Source organism: Elaeis guineensis, chromosome 7 (genome assembly GCF_000442705.2).
Source record: "Elaeis guineensis isolate ETL-2024a chromosome 7, EG11, whole genome shotgun sequence".
Lineage (NCBI taxonomy): Eukaryota > Viridiplantae > Streptophyta > Magnoliopsida > Arecales > Arecaceae > Elaeis > Elaeis guineensis.
The window spans coordinates 15809824-15825062 of record NC_025999.2 but is presented as its reverse complement, the minus strand read 5'-3'; the positions used below and the strand labels follow the sequence as shown (position 1 = coordinate 15825062).

The 15239-nt window shown below is 37.3% G+C and overlaps 1 protein-coding gene across 6 annotated transcripts in view; it reads left to right on the top strand.

Moving 5' to 3' along the window:
- The window catches only part of LOC105032498 (CSC1-like protein At4g02900), a 120055-nt gene that overhangs the window by 92492 nt on the left and 12324 nt on the right, over positions 1-15239 (top strand). For all 6 annotated transcript variants that reach the window (XM_010906956.4, XM_073261188.1, XM_073261189.1 and 3 more), the window contains 5 exons: positions 5952-6071; positions 6213-6293; positions 10572-10912; positions 11699-11947; positions 14618-14942. In XM_010906956.4, coding sequence (XP_010905258.1) covers positions 5952-6071; positions 6213-6293; positions 10572-10912; positions 11699-11947; positions 14618-14942 — 1116 coding nt within the window. The remainder of the gene's footprint in view (positions 1-5951; positions 6072-6212; positions 6294-10571; positions 10913-11698; positions 11948-14617; positions 14943-15239) is intronic.

The following is a 15239-nucleotide window of genomic DNA, read 5'->3' as shown; positions in this document are numbered from 1 at the left end:
GCGTAGAACTCCTTGAACTCGGTGCTGTCATATTCACCTCCATTATTTGATCTCAGGTACTTGATTTTCTGACCAGACTCGTTCTCTATCAGACTCTTCCAATTCCTGAAAGTAGAAAATACGTCAGATTTATCTTCAGAAAATAAACCCATACCTTTCTGGTGGAATCATCGATGAACATCACATAGTATCGTGAGCCTTCAAGGGATGGAATCAGAGAGGGACCCCACACATCTGTGTGTACAAGCTCCAACTTTCTTTTCTTTGGTGTTTTGCCAATCTTAGAGAAACTGACCTTCTTCTGCTTTTCAAAAATACAATCCTCGTAGAGACCAACATCAAAAGACTTTAGACCTATCAACTTGCCCTTCTTCAACAGTACTTGCATTTCTTTCTCGCTAATGTGACCCAGTCTACAATGCCACAACTCTGAGTTTGCCAGTGCCAGTGCCACCGAATCCCTGACATTACTCGTCATGTAGAGGGTACCTATCTTGCTTCCTTGTGTTACCACCATAGCATGGTTAGCACCTTTGGTGATCTTCCAAGAGCCACCAACAAAAGTCGTAATGTAGCCCTCAGCATCCAACTGCCTAATTGAAATCAGATTTCTTTTTAAACCTGGGACAAGTCTGACATTCTTGAGCTTCCATACCGACTGGTTTGGCATCCTTATATGCACATCACTTTTTCCTACAACATTCAATGGCCATCATCAGCAAGATAAACCTTTCCAAAATCTTCGACAGTGTAATTCAACATACACTCCTTTTGTGAGGTGGAATGAAATGAAGCTTCGAAGTCTAGGATCCGTGACTCCATCGGACTGTCCACGTTGAGGACCAGAGCATTAACAGTTGCCTCTGTTGCTGCATTGACGGATTCCTCATTCTGTCCTTTATCCTTTCTTGCCCAATAGTTTTTCTTGGTGTGCCCTTTCTTGCCGCAGTGCTAACAGCCATCACCTTTCGGTCTTGATTGGCTCCTCTGTTTAGATTTGGATCTCCCACAGTCTTTGTTGCGTTGTGTAGTCCTTCCTTTGCCTTCTTGAGTAACCAAGGCAGAACCAGAGTTCCCTTTGGATTCTTTCTTTCTGATATCTTCACTGAGAATTAAGTTTCAGATCTCTTCAAATTTCAGTTTGCTTGAGCCGCAAAAACTACTCACTGCTGTTACAGTAGCATCCCAACTCTCGAGCAAAGAAGATAAAAAAATTAAAGCACGAACTTCATCCTCAAAATTAATTTCAATAGAGCTTAATTGACTAGTAATCAGATTGAATTCATTGATGTGATCAGTAATAGACGCACCTTGCATAAGGTATACCTTGTTGGAGGCCAAAGGCTTCTCATACATGTTAGATTGAGCCTTTATCAAATCAGCCATCGTCTTTTCCTCCAGGATGTTGAACGCGACATTCCTGGCCAACATCAAATGGATGCTTTCCAGAGCTTGGCGGTCCAATAAATCCCAATCTGCTTGTGATATGTCTTCAGATTTCTTTCCTCCAAGAGGTAGATGAAGCCTCTTCTGATACAAATAATCCTCAATCTGCATCTTTTAGAAATCGAAATCTTTTCCTTCGAACTTGTCGATCTTGATCTTTTTTTTGTCTGCTGCCATCGCTCCCACTCTTCCCCTCAAGCCCGGTGCTCTGATACCAGTTGTTAGGGGGCGATGTGCAGTGGATTACGGTAGTTGTAGGAGAAGGGAAGAAAAAAAACTAAAAAAAAAAAAAAAAAGCACGAAACATAAGAGATTTACGTGGTTCGGAGTCTCTTGCTCCTACGTCAACGGTTGCACAGAATATTTTCACTATGAATAACATAGGAAGTTTACAAGAGATACGAACAAAAAAGAACCTCTCTTTTTCCTCTCTTCTGAATGCAAAACAGCCCCAATAGAAAGTAGAAACTCCTAGAAATTTTTCTCACACTTGGAAGTACCCTACGATAGCACACAAGAAAAGGACCCAAGCCCTCTCTCTTTTTCTCTCTTCCTCTCTTTTTCTTCTCTCTTGGAAAGGCCTGGCTGCTGTTGTCTGCATTATACACAAGCCGTCTGCCCACAGGCCTTTTTAAAGGCCCAAATCCACATTTAGATTGGAGTAAACTCTCTGATTAAAACTTAAAACAGCCTCCAGCTATTGGATCAATGCCCTGATGAACCCGTGCCATCGGATCATGCACTGGGTCCACGAAAATACCCATGGACTGCGAGAAATGGGCGGGAAACGCCCTTTGGTCCATCATGGACCGTGAGAAATCGGGCGGGAAATGCTCGCCGGTCTACAGCTCACACATGGACGACGTGAAAGCGGGGACGCATGCCCGCTGGGCCGCACTCGTGGCCGGCATGCACGCTCGCCTGCGCTGGGCCGTGCGCCCGCTTGGGCTGCGTAGGTCTGGGCTTGCTGCAGGCCAGGCCTTCTTCTTCCTCTTTTTTTTTTCTTTTGGGCTTAATTTCTGTGGGCTGTCTCTTTTTTCTAAGCTTCTTTGGGTCTTGATTGTATCCCGTAATTGGGTGGATTAGGCTCCACCACTCAACAGGTTGTGCCTGCACCTAGGATGAATTGCTATGCACACCTTAAATTTCTTTTCTTTACCAACATTTCAACATCAAGTCTGATTCAGATCGATAGGCACCGGGAACTTCCATCAGTATTTGTTCCTTTGGAGCACATATCATGTCAAAATGAATGATGGTACATTCTAAAATTAATTATATCTATATTGTCAACACACAGATATAGTTCCATATATAAATATATATTTTTTAATGATGAGTTAGCAGAATTATGTATACATTATAAAACATGTGAAATAGCAATGAGAAAGGATCAATATGCATAAAATAAGATTATCTAAGCATTTAAATCAATGAAATTTTTATATTTTTGTAAAAACTTGTTATTAAAAAAATGGAAGCAAAAAAAGGCAAAAAAATAGAATAGCTGGAAAGAAGCTAGCCAAGAGTGTATCAACTAGCCCAATCCATGTCGATCAGTACAATGTTGGTATAATACACATTACAATGTATACTGTATTGACTAGGGATCAATACAACCCTATTAAGGTTGTTATGGTTGTCCACCTAGGTGCCTGGGCTACTCCCAACTCCTAGGTTCCTGGTGCTTTCTAGCTGTCAAAAGCATCGGACAGGGATGCTATTCAAGAATGTAGCTTGGTGCTAGGCAGCTGCCTGGCTGCTTTTTGTAGAGTAGGCACCTATTTATGATATTATTTATCACTTTAAGTTCCAGCTATTTTTCTTCACATGTAGAATAAAATTTGTACTATCTAAATAATTTGGTTTATATTTAATAAGGCTTCAAATATGCTTGTCAAAGGATTTTGAAAATCATTTCACGTTTAGATTATGGCCAACCATATTGGTTACTCTCAAAGATAATGATTGTTGTTATAGTCATATATGAACAGCTTAAGTAGTTAATGACCTACAATTTATGAATATGATGTTTTTCGACTTTTTTCATGTGTTTCGTATGATCCAAGTATATTGGTCTGAGAAAATTTGATTATACAAGGCTATAATATGGACTTTATTGGTTTTTGGAGATTTATTTTAACTCTAGGTGCCCATCTAGCTGGTTAGGATTTTTGCTTAAGGAGCCACTACCTAGGACTACCTGGTGCTTTGACAACCTTGGACCCTAAACTCAAAATTTGAAACCTTTGTTAAGAAAAAAGGGATTATTCATGTTCATATGAATTAGATATCATCAGGATAGGTGCAAATGCTTCATCATATGAAGTGTGACCACTACAATATATAGAGAAACAATGAGTAAGTAGACAAGCTTTTTTTGTGAACAATCTTAGATTACAATGGAATGTCTTAGGGTCGAGACAATCTTCAAGAAAACATCAATTGTTTCATTAAGAGTTATGAGGAATGTCAAATGGCCTCTTTAATTAGTCAATTTGCATCTCAAAAGGCTGTATTTGTATGTTGCTTTTCATCTAGTGGCCTACTGTGTGTATGTGCCTATCTTTCAGTAAAGGAAGTTCTACCCAACTATGTTGGATTAGCAAGATAGGAGGAATAAAAAGCAATAAAGAGTAACTCATGGCTCAAAAACAGATGGGAAAGAACCTTGAATTATATTCAACTCAACATGCACTTTAGTTTTGATAGGGATCCATATATACAGATGTAGACGCCTCATTCTACCCTTGAATGTATCTATATTGGTGTGATCGTTATTGTATCATTCTCGCACAAAATCAGCACTGGCGCAGATGCTGGGATACCTAAATAGCTATACTGGTACATACCAGCCATACTAGTTTGTAACAATCTGTACAAGTGTGTATCCGAGGTACCTTATCAACTATACCAGTCAACATTGATAAACTTTCAATTTATTGGAAGCTGTCAATTTCGGTACATAACATCGGTATTAGTGCTGTAATGGTACCATACTCGTGCAATGGAAAAACAGAATGGGGTTTGGTACTGGTATTTAAAACCTTACTCTACATAAATTTCAAGCTAAATAAAAACACAATTTTTTTTCAAATATAGAAATAAATTGTAGAAAGATATTGAAGATGTAGAAAGCAAATGTAGAAAAAAATCTCTTCATGATTTAATTCTGCAAATATTGGGATCTGACAGCATCTCTGTTCATTCTCATATGCTTCTCACAAAGAATATTTTATTTTATCTTTTCATGATATAATTTTACAGTCATGGTCATTACTTATTACCATCTTAGGTTCTTTCTTTTATGCTTCTCACCAACAATATTTTATTTGATCTCAAGTTAGATTGACTAATATCAGCTTTATTTCATCTATTTTACAAGATTTATTTCCTTTGACATGCACCAAGTGAAGCATGCATTGACTAGGTCCATGGCATGTGCGTCACCAAGAATGTTCAAAATGTGGCTGCATTAGGCTTCTCTTCAAGTCATCAACTTAGGTGCCATTTGGCATCACTTTCATTTATTCTATTTTCTGAAATAGAAAAATAGAACTTCCATTTCTATGTTTTAAATTTTTTTAATAACTTAAATGTTTGATATAGTTAGTTACATAAACATGGAATTGTGATGGAGGTGATGGTAGTAGCGATTGGGATAGTGGAGGCACTAGAGATGATGGTGGTATAATGGCAGAGGTGGTGACTATAGTGGTGGTAGTGGTGGCAGCCGGGCCATCGGTGATATGGCAAAGGCAACGATGATGGCAGACTGGCAGTGGTGTTGTAGTGGAAGCGATGGCAGCAATGATGGTGGCAGAGGCATCGGCTATGTGGTGAAAACAGTGATGATGGTGACAGTAGTGTGGTGGTGGCAACAAAAGTGGTGGTGTGGTCGCCGACGATATGAATATGATGGAGGCGGATATGGTGGTGAAGGCAATGATGGCGGCAGAGGCAGCGGTTGCAGTAGCGACGGGGGCAAAAATGGTAGTGGTGTTAAAAAATATGAGTTTCTTGTTATTAAGAATATTGATAGTGAGGATTTTTACTTTCATTTTATACAAATAAAAAAATAATTTTTGAAAAATAGAAAATAACAACAATAGCACCAAACATGCTTTTTGCCTCAAGTTCTATAATTTATTTTTAAAAATAGAATGAGAAATGAAAGTGATATTGAACATGCCCTTAGATTGATGTGACAGGGTTCTTGATCATTCTAGTTTGAATCTATGATGCTTATTTAGCCTTTGCATAACTAGAAAAATCTTGGTTGGAGACCTATAAGATTATCCTCAATCACTATGGGAGCTTTGATATGTCATGATACAGTTATCAGTGACCATGTTAATTTCTGATTCTATGAAAACCTTTGCTGCTTAACTATATTGCTTGTTTGTCTTATATTATTTACAGAGTGCAAGTTCTTTACATTATCATTGATGTTCATTCAGATATTGCTCAATTAATTGAATTCGTTGTCTTGTTTTGATTGGCAGGTTGTATATAATGCAAACAATCTTGCAAAATTGGTTGATCGAAGGAACAATTTGCAAAATTGGCTGGTCTACTATGAGAACAAAAACACTAGAAATCCTGATAAAAGGCCAAGAACAAAGGTATTGTTTGTGCATGATGAGTTCATTTACCCATTAAATCTTTCAAATTTTATGTTTTACATTTTTATGTTAATAAGATCAGATAACTTCAGCATTTGGTGGAAATATTAACTTGTATGACCCCATAATTTTCGCTTATAGACAGGATTTTTAGGTCTTTGGGGAGAAACTGTGGATGCTATAGACTATTACACTGCTGAGATTGAGAAGCTGTTGAAAGAGGTAAGAATTAATCATCCTTTATAATTGTGTTAGTGCTTAGGGTCTGTTTGGATGTTGAAAGTTCTTAGTAGGCTGATAAGATCTTTCGCGGAGCCTTCTCTTTTGAAAATATGATTGGAACCCAGCAGTGGGAAGAGATGAGGGTCGCCGAAGTTAGCAGCCAGTCCCTTCAGCTACACCAATCTCTTTCTACCATCCTATTTCAACCATAGTTTCAAAAGAAGATGCTTACAGAAGACATTATCAGACCAATAACATCATCCAATTCCAAGTTGGCCCCTGGTTATAACATGTAGATTATCTTCCTCCATAATGCTAAAATTTACTAATGTACTTATAACGTCTGTGTCAATGTTAAACATAGCTTGTGTTTTAACATATTATGATGTCTCTTGTTGCCATTGTATGTCTTGCCTGTATGTAATATAAACATGATTGGTAGATTGTTAGACATCGATGTTGTTGCAGCTAAATTATATACATGTATTATGTTTCTTATCTATTCATTCATTGTGTCAATTTTTGATTCAAACTGCTTATAGGCTGCTTAGAGTATGCACAAATAACTTTCTGATGATTTACAAAAACTTGAAACAATAAAGGATAAAAAACAAAGTAACAGTAGTACACTAGTAGTACACACCATGTAAGGTTGAAGGTATTTGCTATAGAAGGTAGGATAACTTGAAGATAACTAGCATGTATGGCATAGAAGTACACTCCTCCATGTATTTGTCCATCATAACACGTACCGCACATAACTTGGCTATGATGGATGGTCAAGGTAGATAAGGAAAGTCTATTAATGAGGTTAATAAGGAATATGCCTACCATCATTTTTTTAAAAGCTTACATTTATGTCATTATTTTGGTGGAAGGCCTTTATGTTAAACCATGGTATTCCGTACTGGCCTGAACTGGTCGGTATGCTCCATACCATACCATACCGACGGGGAACCGGTTCGGTTTAGGCCGGTTTTTCAGAAAATGGCCTCAATCGGACCGAACTAGTTGGTTCTGTACAGTATCGGCCCAAACCGCCTGATACTGGACGGTTTGGTCCGGTACGGTATGGTATAGCATCGGTTTGATCTGGTACAGCTTGGTTTTCTTTTCTTTTTTTTTTTTTTGGCCATTGGGTGGGATTTTTTTTGATTTTTTTATTATCGGTACGGACCTATATGGTATAGTATGGTACTGTAACATACCGTACCAATTGGCAACCAGCACGGGGTCCGATACGGATGTTTAAAATCTTGTGTTAAACCATATGAATCAAGTAAAAGATTAGTTATTCTTAGGAAAAAGGAATAACTAGAAGACAACTAGTTAAGGTACGCCAAACCAGTACTAGGAACTATATTGATCAGCTATCGATTTGGTACAATTCTAGTTCGGTATTGTACCAACACATGGTATGGAAAGACATGCTAGTTTCAAACTGGCATGCCAATGTCCTTTTTGAACTAGCATGCCAATTTTCCTTTTTTTTGTTGTTTTTTCAGTTTTTTTGGCTTTCAAAATCTCTAATCATTTTTTTTTCATTTTTTGAATAATTGTTAGACCAACTTGATGTCTGTTGATGTTTCTATTACTTCAATACACCCTTAATGATGCTTCTACATGTATTTGAGTGATCTTTCTATGTTAACATAGCATATTTGGAATATAATAAAAGAGAAGCCCTATGTGGATCCCAATTCTTGGAAAGTGGAAGCCAACAGTGGTGGTAGTGGATCTGAGCACAATGTGACATTACATAGATCTAAGCTTGATATAATGATTTGCTCTAGGGATAGCCTTGCAAGAACTAGCCTAAGGACAGCCTTACAGCCTTATAAGGACTAGGTATTATTGAACCTAATATGCTCAAATCAATTATAAAATGCAAAACATAAAATGATACAATCAATTGTATGTATTTGAAGTATACATATTGAGATCTAGAATCTCATCGAGTGCCGACATTGCTCATAAATATCTAGCTCGTTTGCATAATCAGGAGACACATCAGCCCATCTCTCCAACCAAGCAATATTGTAGTCCTGTATGCTTATTCTATTAGGTATGCATGTTGGATTGTATTTAGTCTTAGATCTCTCACTGAAGCTCTGATTCTGAGAGGTGTCCTTTGGCTGATAATAGTTGTGGAGCAGCCTATCTGAATATGCGGTAGTAAAATCCCATCCGTAAAATACTCTGGATTGCAAATGATAGTAGCTATTAGAAGACGATACCTCGGACGCACTATATCCATTAGGAATGACAATTTTATCCAACCCATCAGCTATTTGATTCGAGTGGGTTTTATCTGAATTGATTAAAATTTGGGGCAAGTGTGGGTCTAGAAAAAATTCCAAACTAGGTTCGATCGAGTACAGATAATCATATGTCCTACCTTGAATCTGACCCAATATAACCTTAATCTAAATTGCCCTTTCAAAAGAATTACCATTATTTATAATGTTTACATGATGAGTTCCTTATCCAACTTGATCCGACCCCTCTTATCTACTCGACCTAACCTGCAGCTCTACTTGACCTAACCTGAGGAAGGTACACAGTGTGTATAGGTATGGGGTTTTTAATTATGGGGCGAGTATGGGTATTGGCCAATCCAACCCATATTGGACTCATTGTGATCCCTAATACCCATATTCATATGGATCATAAACTGTTTATAGTTGCGGATAATATGATCTAAAATATGAGGATGAACCTGATATGTCTATGCATCCTACTCCATGTATGAGGTCATCTGTTGCTGCATGAGTATCGTGTCTTAAATGACCTTGAGGAGTCCGTTGCTTATAAGCAATCGTATCCTCACGGGCTCTACTAGCTCATGCACTATGGTTTCTATCCTGTATGGCATGCATAAATTGGGATATCCTAATGAATCGAAGACCACCCTTGTTCCACGCCCGTGGAGCCGGAGGCTGTGGTTTTGCCGTCCAGAGGCCCTTCGGTGGCCTCTTTGCCCCTCCTCTCTCTCTAGGCTGAGATTTGGCAGAGGAAGTGGAGGCCTTGGCGGCCCTCCGAGTGCGCCCACGGCCCGCTTGTGGCCACCGCTGTGTTTTCTTTGGCCACCCTCTTCCTTTCTACCCCCTTCTCCCTCCCCCTCCCTTCTTTCTCTCTTTTCCTCCTCAGTTCATTTCTTCTCTTCTGTCTCGGTTCGCGCTGATACAATCCAGTATAGTATGGATCCGTACTGACTCGTACCATGGCCGACGCAGGTCCCAGTTCTAGTTCCATGGACCTTGGTTCTTCATGTTCGTGTTTGTATGTTCAGGCTTGTGTGTGTACCTCATCATAATAGGATCTCTAAGACTCTAACCATCCATATACTTCAAAAAATCTTATAATGTTCTATGCTTACAGCCTCTTAATGTCCTCTCCTAGCATACATCCCTCTCTTTTCTTCTTTTTGTATTTTTTTTGTTTGATAAATGAACGTGTACCAATGAGAAGGCTTATAATTTAACGAGTAGGCCCCATGACTTTGAGCAGCTTTTGACACTTTAGAGGTGAACCTTGAAACACAAGTAAGCAACATGTAGGAAAACAGGCTGGTTAAGGCTGCACCACACCCAGGACCCTAATAGTTATTGTGAAGCTGGCCTACTGCCAGCATTCTCTGATTTGATGCGAGGTCATTGACTGGCTCAATCCTAGCCTGTCCAATGTCTGAGTCTAAAGCTACTCTACCGAAGCTCATGAGACATCTATGTTGATAAAATGTTTTTTTTATTAGTTTATACCATTGCACTCTATAGTTTCTCAGACATCTAAGTAATATCGGTATAGTCTATAACTTGAACTAGACCATTTTTTAAAAAAAATAACAAATTGTGTAGTTTTGTTAACTTGATACACTATTTCCATTAAACTATTAAACCACTAACCTTTTTGGAGACACACAAAGACTACGTCAGGGGCCTAAACAACTCTTTTATGGTTGGTATGCAGTATGCACCAAATGAAAAATTTTTAAGGAATACACCAAATTACAAGTGAACTAAATTAACTGATACATATTATATGTAAGCTATATTAGTTTTCTCTTTTATGATATCTCTTTTACATAGACAGGTCGGTATTTTGAGTAATATTGCAACTTTATAAGAGGGATGACAGCTTAGTTGTGGCGTGGTCATTTTTCCATTCACAGATTTGCAGAATTTCAGATCTCATCAGTTTAGTGTTGTTCAATAACATCAAACCTGTGAAGCATTGTTGTACATTCAATTGTTTACAGTTATTCTAATTTTTGTGCAGGAAGCTACAGAAAGGGAAAGATTAGTCATTGATCCTAAAGCTATAATGCCAGCAGCATTTGTTTCCTTCAGGTCTCGATGGGGGGCAGCTGTTTGTGCTCAAACTCAGCAATCAAGTAATCCGACGTTGTGGTTATCTGAGTGGGCTCCTGAGCCACGTGATGTTTATTGGTCCAATCTTGCCATCCCATTTGTTGAGCTCACAATGCGAAGATTGATAATGGCTGTTGCATTTTTCTTCCTTACATTTTTCTTTATGATTCCAATTGCATTTGTGCAGTCCCTAGCAAACATTGAGGGCATTGAAAAAGTTGCACCCTTCCTAAAACCTTTAATAGAAAAGTGAGCATCTATTACTTTGGCTTTTAAAATTTCTGGTGAATCTTGGTTTGCTTGTGATGCATGCTTTTAGATAGTCAAAATCTATTATAGCCATAGTTCAACTGATATATAACAGCACCACATGAAATTTTTCAGCGTAGATCCTTACTCTTACTATTATACCAAGTTGATTTCATTGAAAAATACATATTATATATATGGGATTCTGTGAAAAAAATTGATATAATATGCTTTCTGAAGTTTGAGAAGCAATTGCTCGAGTGAATATGATCTCAGTGTGTCATAGAAATAATTTTATGCTGTTAACAAAGGACGTACACCTGACAAATGTCACAGCAATAAGGTGCTCTGATATAAGATCGCGTGCAAAATCTCTTAATACTGTTACCTAGAAGCAGACAGATCTGTGCCTGCTTTCTAAATTCTCTGCTTTGATCTGTAATTTATTGGTACATCTGTCATGTTTCATGCTATCACACATGTTCAAGTATTCAATTACTGATTAACGAAGGTCCAAAACCAATACTGAGTGCTATTTGGAATTTAAGGGTATATGAATTATTATCAAGAATCTATAGCCTTCTGAGATCATCCATTAGGGAAAGATCCTTCTCTATCTCTCTCTCTCTCTCTGATGCACAAGGGGATATTGTAGCCAGTCTGCAATGCTTAGCTAACCATCTTAGGGTTAAATGACTTGCTTTATGTACTAATAGACTTCTTTTTTTATTCATGATGAAACATTGTGCATTTTCATCCAGATCTCATTTGTATTTGATTTTGCAGGGAAGTTGTTAGTTCATTTATAAAAGGCTTTCTATCAGGAATTGCATTAAAGATCTTCATGATCTTTCTCCCAACAATACTTATGACTATGTCCAAGATAGAAGGTTATGTGTCAATATCGGCATTGGAGAGAAAATCAGCTGCAAAGTACCATCTTTTTATACTGGTTAATGTATTTCTTGCTAATGTAATTGCTGGAGCAGCATTTGAACAGCTCAACACATTCGTGAACAAGGAAACTCCTAACAAGTATGTTTGTTTCTTTATTTCTTTTGTAACATTTTATATCCTAGATGTCCAATTCAGTACCCAAATGAATTATTAATTTAGAATATTGGGCTCAGATGTTGCAAACTAAATTCTGGATAAGTTAGAATATTTACTCATGAACGTGTTGACCTTTTTGTCTCATATAATGCCAATTCTTGTTATAAAGGAAATATATGGAGACGTCACCGACATCCATGCTCTTTTACTGAATAATCATGATAGATATACATTTTGTATTAAAATTGGTTTGAGCATGCTAGAAGCTATTTTGTGATTAACAACTTTTTTTTTATGTGCATATATATATGATGGGACTGAAATTTAAGACAACTTATTGGGAATTGAAATAGGAGGTGGTATGTGTCAGAAAAAAAGGCTTAGAGTTAAAAATTGCAACTTCATGAGAAGAAACAGTTTGATTGCAGTCAGTACTAAGCCATCATCTAGATGTGTGTGTTAACATAACTATTCAGGTTATCAGGTTGATAAGTCCAGAAACAGCCATATCCAACTCCAACCAACAACGAATTAAATCACAAATACAAAATCAGAGCCTAACCTGATAAATTTATTATGCATATAAGTTGGAACCATCCTCCAGAAACAGCCATATCCAACTCCAACCAACAACGAATTAAATCACAAATACAAAATCAGAGCCTAACCTGATAAATTTATTATGCATATAAGTTGGAACCATCCTCCATTATTTCTTAATAATCAGTTGGGGATGTATTTTCAAGTGTTTTGTTTACAACTACTGCAAACCCCTGAAATTCTTCTAGACTTGGTTTTCAAATGTTCTGTTTACAACTACTGCAAACTCCTGAAATTCTTCTAGATTCGGTGAGAGTCTAAACAAAGAGGTAAGGTGAAAAGGATTAATAAAAGGAACTATGCTTGTTTTTAAGGCACAAAATCAAATTACTACAAATCTCAAATTGGAACACAGTTTGCATTGGACAAAATTAATGAGGATATCATGTGATGACAATTATCCAATTAATGCTTTCTGGTTCAAATTTTAGTTGCCAGAGTCAGGAGTAGGTGCATGAGCAGGTGGTGTTGGTGCATGTAGGGAAGCGGATGCTTCACAAACACTTTTGACAAGGAAGCTCTTAGGAAGCAGGTGTTGGTTCAGGGTTCTAGTAAGATTTTGAAGTGGATGCATCATCCAATGTAGAAGATACCAGCTGCTAAGATCCAAATATTGGTCAACAAAGAAGAGCTTTCTAAATATGATTAATAAGATCAACGTTTGCAATCTTGCACCATACTAACCCAGTGAGGAGAGTACCATACCATAGTGGTAGTATACCAAGGCTTGGTATGTCCCAGTGTCAAGTTTTCAATACTGAGGTATGGTACCAACACTTGGCACAAGGTGTACTGATTGTTCAACGGTATAAGATTTGGCACTGGGATTGCAAACCTTGAATAAGATGGTTGTTTCTTAGAGCCAAAGCTTGCAAAGTTAGACACAACTAATCTAGGAAAGTTTAAAAATTGAACCAAAACTGAGTCAAAGTATGGATATTTACCTAATACCAAGGTTTTGTTGTACCAGTTGGAACCGTTCCATTTAGGATGTACGTACTGGTACCTAGCTGGTATACAGTCTCGTACTATACTGACACATGATATGTCCTGCCATCTTGTACCATGCCACATACTAACACTGCAATAGGATGGCACTAGTATGAGATTCGGTACCAGGATGGCGAACTTTGCCTGATACTACTATCATTTGCAATAAAAATTGAAGGCTCTACTAGAGATTGTCCCTTAGAGTTGTGAGGAAAGATTGGAAAGAGAGAATGACAAAGAAAATGTAAATAGAAGGTTCAAGGAACATACTGGTATGCCGATTTTTCATGGGATCCTGACCATGTGTATTATCTTTGTTTTATTATGATCAAAATGCTGAAAGGAGAAGAAATCAAACAACAAAAGGATTTCCACTAAAGTTTTGTACAATGGAGCTAAATACAAAAGCTTGTTATCTTCACCCAACCTTGACCAGAGAAAGTTAATTAGTGGATGGATACTTGTGAGATGTGAGTTTGGTTAGAGTGAACTCTTACGCATTCCACAACATATTATAAGTAAGTTCATGTTGTTTATTAGGATTAGCAATTTCCTTTTTAACTTCCCTCCATGTATAAGTTCAATTCTTAATAAATTTGTTCTTGGATAAAAAATATCTTTCCAAGTCATTCTTGGACAAATTCTTGATAGAAAAATATTTGTATTATCCACTCAAAACTAAAAGCCTAATACATAGAAAGATAGGTTTTGTTAGGTAGCATTAGGGAGACAAAGAAACAGGAGACCAATTTGTCAAAATATGTTCCTCTACAGCTAGTTTAGGAAGAAAATGGTTTTTTTAAGAGTACTTCCTCACTAGGAGTAAGGAGTTTATCTTGTTTGCAGGCTTTTGAAATAATTTCCCAACCAAAGTTTTTCAGTTCAGCATCTTAAAGTTACCAAGGTTTACATAAATATTTTTGTGTCATCAGATAAACACCTCTATCAGCACATTATGCTTTTTATTTTCCTTGAAATTAGAAAAAAGGGAACTGCATAAGCACTACATATTAAAGCATCTGCTCGTGAAGTTCTGATATCAGATTTTCAACTCTTATGCAGATATCCAGTTATTGTTGGGACAGCTATTCCAGCGAAAGCAACATTTTTCATTACTTATATAATGCTTGATGGCTGGGCTGGTGTTGCTTCAGAAATCCTTAGATTGAAACCACTAATCATTTACCATTTGAGGAACACATTTTTGGTTAAAACTGAGCAAGACCGGGAGCAGGCTATGGATCCTGGGAGCTTAGATTTTGCCTCCTCAGAACCCAGGATACAATTGTACTTTTTGCTTGGCCTTGTTTATTCTGTTGTCACACCGATTTTTCTTCCTTTCATAGTGGTCTTCTTCAGTTTGTCCTATGTTGTTTTTCGTCACCAGGTATGTTGATTATTATGGATTTAATAAGTTTTTCTTACTCTGTCACCTTTGTTGAGCTTTTCAAAGATCACTTCTGCTTGATGCTTGTTGAAATTTGATTTCTTTTTTATGAAGATATCTATGTAATGTGTATTACCTTTATTAGCTATATTGCATTGATTTTGTGACATATAGATTACTTAAAAGTGAAGAATTAGAAATTCAGTAAATTGCATTACATCACATCATACATGGGTTTTGATATAACTTTAAGAATATAACAGGTTTCCACACAGAGAGAGAGATAGTTGGAATCCA